This window comes from Globicephala melas, chromosome 10 (genome assembly GCF_963455315.2).
Source record: "Globicephala melas chromosome 10, mGloMel1.2, whole genome shotgun sequence".
NCBI lineage: Eukaryota > Metazoa > Chordata > Mammalia > Artiodactyla > Delphinidae > Globicephala > Globicephala melas.
In genome coordinates, this window is record NC_083323.1 from 7,203,594 (window position 1) to 7,209,714 (window position 6,121).

Here is a 6,121-nt window from a genome sequence, read left to right on the forward strand (position 1 = left end):
TGTAGCATGTATCACTACTTCATTCCTTTTTATGACTAATATTCTACTGTATATATAAACATTTTGTATATCCACTGAAAAAGTTTTAGAATGAGATAGGGGTGGTGATTATTGCATGACGTGAATGACTAAATACCTTAAAACTGTATACTTTAAAATAGTTAATTTTGTTATGTGAATTATACCTCAATTTAAAAAGTAAAAATATTTAATCCTCATAACAGTTTGACAAAGTAGGTACTATTATTTTATTTTTTATTTTTAATAAATTTATTTATTCATTTATTTATTTTTGGCTGCACTGGGTCTTCGTTGCTGCGCACGGGCTTTCTCTAGTTGCAGCAAGCCAGGGCTACTCTTTGTTGCAGTGCACAGGCTTCTCACTGCGGTGGCTTCTCTTGTTGCGCAGCATGGGCTCTAGGTGCGCGGGCGTCAGCAGTTGTGGCATGCGGGCTTCAGCAGTTGTGGCTCGCGGGTTCTAGAGTGCAGGCTCAGTAGTTGTGGCGCACGGGCTTAGTTGCTCCACGGCATGTGGCATCTTCCCGGACCAGGGCTCGAACCTGTGTCCCCTGCATTGGCAGGCAGATTCTTAACCACTGTGCCACAAGGGAAGCCCAAAGTAGGTACTATTATTATCTCCATTTTACAGATGAGAAAACATATCAAGAGCTTCAGCAACTCTTCCAATATCATACAGTTTGTAAGTGGCAGAATCAAGATCTGAGTAGCTGTTATTTATTTAATTGGGTAAACACCTAGGAGGGGAACTGCTGGCTCATGTAAGTCTACGTTTAACTCTTTGAGGAACTGCCAAACTGTTTTCCACAGCAGCTGATCCATTTCACATTCCCACCAACAATGTATGAGAGTTCCAATTTCTACATCCTTGCCAACACTTCTTATTGTCCCTTTTTCTTTTTTTTTTAAATTACAGCACTCCTAGTGGGTGGGTATGATACCTCATTGTGGTTTTGATTTGTATTTCTCTAATACCTAAAAATATTGAGCATCTCTTCATGTGCTTTTGGCCATTTGTACATCTTTAGAGAAATGTATATTCAAGTTTTGTGCCCATTTTTAAATTGGGTTGTTTGTCTTTTTGTTGTAATAATCTTTTTCAACCACAGGTAATACTCAACTACAAAAGGACTCATCTCCACACCATAATAGCTGGAACTTCTTTCCTTCCTTTACACTGACATCTCTATAGAAAGAGGAGCCCACTTCTGCTACCAGGGCTAACACAGAAGGTGGAAGCAGTGTAGTCCCAGCGTCGGAAGTTCAAACCCAAAATAAAATGGGCCTGTTCTCCAACACTGCTACTCTTTTTTTTTTTTTTTAAGTTTATTTATTTATTTATTTTTGGCTGCGTTGGGTCTTTGTTGCTGCGTGTGAGCTTTCTCTAATTGCGGCAAGCGGGGGCTACTCTTTTTTTTGTTTAAAGGAATTTTGCCTTATTTATTTATTTATTTATGGCTGTGTTGGCTCTTCGTTTCTGTGCGAGGGCTTTCTCTAGTTGCAGCAAGTGGGGGCCGCTCCTGATCGCAGTGCGCAGGCCTCTCACTATTGCGGCCTCTCTTGTTGCAGAGCACAGGCTCCAGACGTGCCGGCTCAGTAATTGTGGCTCACGGGGCCTGTTGCTCCACGGCATGTGGGATCCTCCCAGACCAGGGCTCGAACCCGTGTCCCCTGCATTGGCAGGCAGATTCTCAACCACTGCGCCACCAGGGAAGCCCCCGGCCTACTCTTCGTTGCGGAGCCTGGGCTTCTCATTGCGGTAGCTTCTCTTTTTGCAGAGCACGGGCTCTAGGCACACAGGCTTCAGTAGTTGTGGCACGTGGGCTCTAAAGCACAGGCTCAGTAGCTGTGGCACATGGGCCTAGTTGCCCCGTGGCATGTGGGATCTTCCTGGGCCAGGGATTGAACCCATGTCTCCTGCACTGGCAGGCGGATTCTTAACCACTGTGCCACCAGGGAAGTCTCCATATTTTTTAAAGTGGTGTTGATACTTTTTGTTGTTTGCTTAATTAAATGAAAGGTAGTCTTACCTGGATGCTCATGTCAAAAGGAGTCAACTCATCTTCATCCTGAGTTTCAAACATGGCCTCAGAAGCATCAATCAAAAAAATCAAACTATCTCTTCCTGAATATTTATAATCTCCTATGGGGAAAAAAATAGAAGGAAATGTTTGCCCTTGTTTTGTATTTATCATGTTTATTATTCATATAAAACAAACAGAGGGACTTCCCTGCTGGTGCAGTGGTTAAGACTTGCACTCCCAATGCAGGGGGCTAGGGTTTGACCTCTGGTCAGGGAGCTAGATATCACATGCATGCCGCAACCAAGAGTTCCCATGCCACAACTAAGGAGCTGCTGAACTGCAACTAAGGAGTCGGCCTGCCAGGGCTTCCCTGGTGGCGCAGTGGTTGAGAGTCCGCCTGCCGATGCAGGGGACACGGGTTCGTGCCCGGGTCCGGGAAGATCCCACATGCCGCGAAGCAACTGGGCCCATGAGCCATGGCCACTGAGCCTGCGCGTCTGGAGCCTGTGCTCCACAACGGGAGAGGCCACAACGGTGAGAGGCCCACGTAACGCGGGAAAAAAAAAAAAAAAAAAAGGAGTCTGCCTGCCGTAACTAAGACCCGGGACAACCAAATTAATTAATTAAATCATCCGTCATAAGCATGTCAAAAAAAAAAAAACCCAAAACTTCTAAGAAATAGAATTAAAATAAAATAAAATAAAACAAATAGAGAAAAGCCCATTAAGCAAAATTATAAGCTGAGGAATTCCCTAAGGTGAACACCCTTAGGGAATTTCTTGGTGGGCCAGTGGTTAGGACTCCATGCTTTCACTGCTAAGGGCGCGGGTTCAATTGCTGGTCAGGGAACTAAGATCCCGCAAGCCACAAGCTGCGCAATGCAGCCAAAAAAACAAGAAAAAAAGTGAACATCCTTAAAACCACCATGCACATCAGGCAATTGAATCTTGCCAGTCACCCCAGAAGCCCTCTCCAGGTCGCCTCCCAATTTTAACACCCACCTTCCTCCCAAGAGTAATCACCATCCTGACTTTTGGTAATCACTTAATTTTTTCCTTTATAATCATCCAAGCCAACATTCCTAAACACTGGTTTTGACTTTAAAAAAAACAAAAGTTTTTAAAGCCTCTTATAATCTGTAGATACCCCCTCTGTCTTTTGTCTCATAATTTATTTGCTGAAAAACCTGGATATTATGTCATATAGTTTTCCACCTTCTGGATTTTGCTGACTGCATTCTTTTGGTGTAGATTAACATAGTCCTCTGTCTTTTCTACTAAGGACCTAGAGAGGCTTCATTGGATTTGGGTTTTGGTTTTTTTTTTCTGGCATGATTACATTATAGGTGATGTTGAGTTTTTCATAAAATGGCATATAATGTCTGGTTGTCTCCCTTTTTGACAATGCTGCTTCCTAATGCAGTAAATTTAATTACCCATCTTTTCTGAAGCAATACAGCAATACGTGTCAAGGGCCTTAAACAAAAATTCTACCTTGAGCCAGTGAACTCTACTTCTTAGGAATCTATCTTAAGAAAATAAAATATGGAAAAACCCTATGCAAAAATTTCCACAATGTTGTTTATTAAAGAAACTGAAAACTAAAATGTCCAACAAAAGGTAGAATGAATTATAGCATATTTAAAATGATTTATAGAGGCTATATTTGCAGTTACATGGAAAGATATATCTATAAAACAGTAAGAAAAAAAGGCAGAACACAAAACTATGTATATATGTTTAAAATTCTTTTTGAAGATGTAAATTTTGAAAATGTAAATTAAAATGAAAAAAATATATGCACTATGATTACAACCATATAAAAAATCAGACAAAAACAAACTATATATAGTTACAAAATATAAAGAAAGACATATGAAGGAAATATGCAAAATGACAAAATGCTAGTAGTGGTTGTGTTAGGGTGGTAGATTACATACATTACTGAATTGTTTTATTTTTTATATAAATAAAAAATATTTTTTATAAAAAAATAAATATAAAAAATATATAAAATATATAAAAAATATATTTTTCCTACTTTTAAAAAATAAAAATACTTTAAAAATTTCTACCCAGGACTTAAATTAACCAGTATGTAGAGTACAGGCACTCCTTATTTCTCTTCCTTTGTCCTATGTGTTACTGTGTTGTCTGAACATATACTCCCAAACCTGCAGGCTAGGTGAGGGAATGACTCTTGTAACTGTGTTGCTAATGTATACTCTTTGATTGCTGCAGTTATTGAAGGGTGAAAGCATTTTTACACTGAGGTCCAAGAATGAGGAAAACTACTTTCCTGGGTGAGGAAGGGTCTTACCTGAGTCACCTAAGGTGACACAGGATACCAATGTTCAGGGTCATTTATTGGAGATCAATCTACCAGTGTCCAGCAAAAGTTTAAGGCTAGGAATGTTCCATAAACTAGAGTAGGACCTGAATAAAAGAGCCTAGGGTAGCTCTGCAAAGTTCAAAGGGAGAAAAGTATTGGAGATTCTCTGGGGAGAGAAGCATGGACCACAAGACAGCAAAGATCACCCAGCAGAGACAAGTAGGGAAAGTCTTTCTTCCACACACACAAGGGTACATGTTAATGAAAGTCACTTACCACCTTCTTCAAGGCCCTCCTCTTGATCTTCTTCTTCCTCATCACCCTGATTTTTGTAATAAGACTCCCACCCTGACATGTTGGTTACTGCTCACAAGATGAAAGAAAGTGGAGATCAGTAACAACCAAATTTAAACCTAAAAGTTATCGACCCCTAGGCTTCTTTGAGGTCTGTCCTAAAAGCTACATGTTACTGCTGAGGAACGTGGATGCTGGATCCTGCTGCCTGGAGAGCTTGGTAATTGAGATGCAAGGTAAAAGGGCATGGGGATCATTCCTGAAATAGTCTCACCTTAGCTATCCCTTAAGGACAATTCAGGGCCGGTGGCCCGTAATGACCTCTCTGACGGGTGTGCTGGGGCAGCCTGACCTGGAGGTCCAGTCCCGCCTCCAGCATCATCTGGCATATGAAAATTTATTACTATCGTGCTTTCATCATCAAAACTTATGATCTTGGTCTTTCCTTCTTGCCTTTGTATAAGGCCAAAAGAGTGACACTGGCTACTCTGACAACCTTAAAGCAGACTCCAGGAATGTCACCAACAGCATGACCTTTGCGACCAAATCCAGAAACCAGAACTTCATCATTTTCCTCAATAAAATTCAAACAACCATCATTGTGTACAAAGGGTGTGATTTTTTTGCCATTCTTGATTAGCTGAACCCTGACACACTTCCTGATGGCAGAATTTGGCTGTTTGGCCCCTACTTTTTCAAGCACAATTCCCTTGGCATGAGAATCACCTCCAAAAGGGTTGGCCTTCAGGGCTGTACCCAAATGGGCTCTTTTGTACTGTTTATCATGCCACTCCTGGTCTCGTCGGCGGCTACGGAGCTTCCTGGCAGTACGAAGACCGCGACACTTGCCAAGCCTGCCTGCGCCACGGGCCTGAGCGAAAGAGCTCCGGCATCATCTGGATTTGAGAGATTCCCGGTCCAGTGTACTGCGTCCTTTAGCAGACCCACTTGTCCTCATCCCGCCCCCAAATCTCCCCCAACTCCTCAGCCAGCTATGCCCAGTGGGGTCTCAAACGCAGGCGGGCCTCCAAGGCCGGGTGCGCCTCCCCTCGGAGGAAGGAACAGGGATCAGAGGCCGTCTCCACCCCTCGGGTCCGCACACTTCTGGCTGACGCTGCCCCACGATGAGGCTACGGGGACGCGCAAGGCTGAGTGGGCAAAGCAAAATGAAGCCAGCCCTGGCAGAGAGCAACAAACACAAAACTCAGCCCCATTCCTACCTACCTTGAGCGTAATGAAGAGATCAATTTGGGCAGAAGGCGGGGCGCCGCACACGCGCAGGCTCCTGTTCCCGCTCCCAATCAACGCCCCTTACGTCATCACGCATAGCGCGCGCCTTTCGCGTCCAGGTGACACGCCCACTCTCGCAGGCGCTTTCCACACACGTCCCGAACTAACACCACCCCGTCCGCGAAGCCCCGCCCCCTGGGAAAACCCGCCCCTCGCCGCCCGTC

At 43.5% G+C, this 6,121-nt stretch overlaps 2 protein-coding genes across 8 annotated transcripts in view; both read right to left on the reverse strand.

The window, feature by feature from the left end:
* The window catches only part of XRCC6 (X-ray repair cross complementing 6), a 33,199-nt gene extending 27,216 nt beyond the window's left edge, over window positions 1-5,983 (reverse strand). For 4 of the 7 annotated variants that reach the window (XR_009565384.2, XM_060305748.2, XM_060305749.2 and 1 more), the window contains exons 1-3: window positions 5,892-5,983; window positions 4,650-4,736; window positions 2,049-2,161 (exon numbers count right to left, since the gene is read on the reverse strand). Coding sequence is in view for 6 of the 7 variants with exons in the window: in XM_060305748.2 (XP_060161731.1) it covers window positions 2,049-2,161; window positions 4,650-4,728 (192 nt within the window). In the remaining variant the exon portion in view is untranslated. Of the gene's footprint in view, window positions 1-2,048; window positions 2,162-4,649; window positions 4,737-5,393; window positions 5,530-5,891 lie in introns of those variants that run through there. The other 3 variants (XM_030855800.2, XM_060305750.1, XM_030855803.2) reach the window with 3 other exon arrangements.
* Window positions 4,746-5,987, reverse strand: LOC115852572 (small ribosomal subunit protein uS12-like). Its single transcript, XM_060306179.1, has 2 exons — window positions 5,983-5,987; window positions 4,746-5,551 (listed from the first exon to the last, which is right to left on the reverse strand). Exons 1-2 carry the CDS (start codon window positions 5,985-5,987, stop codon window positions 5,095-5,097), a joined length of 462 nt encoding a protein of 153 aa, XP_060162162.1. The 3' UTR covers window positions 4,746-5,094.
* Between the last annotated feature and the right edge of the window lie 134 nt (window positions 5,988-6,121).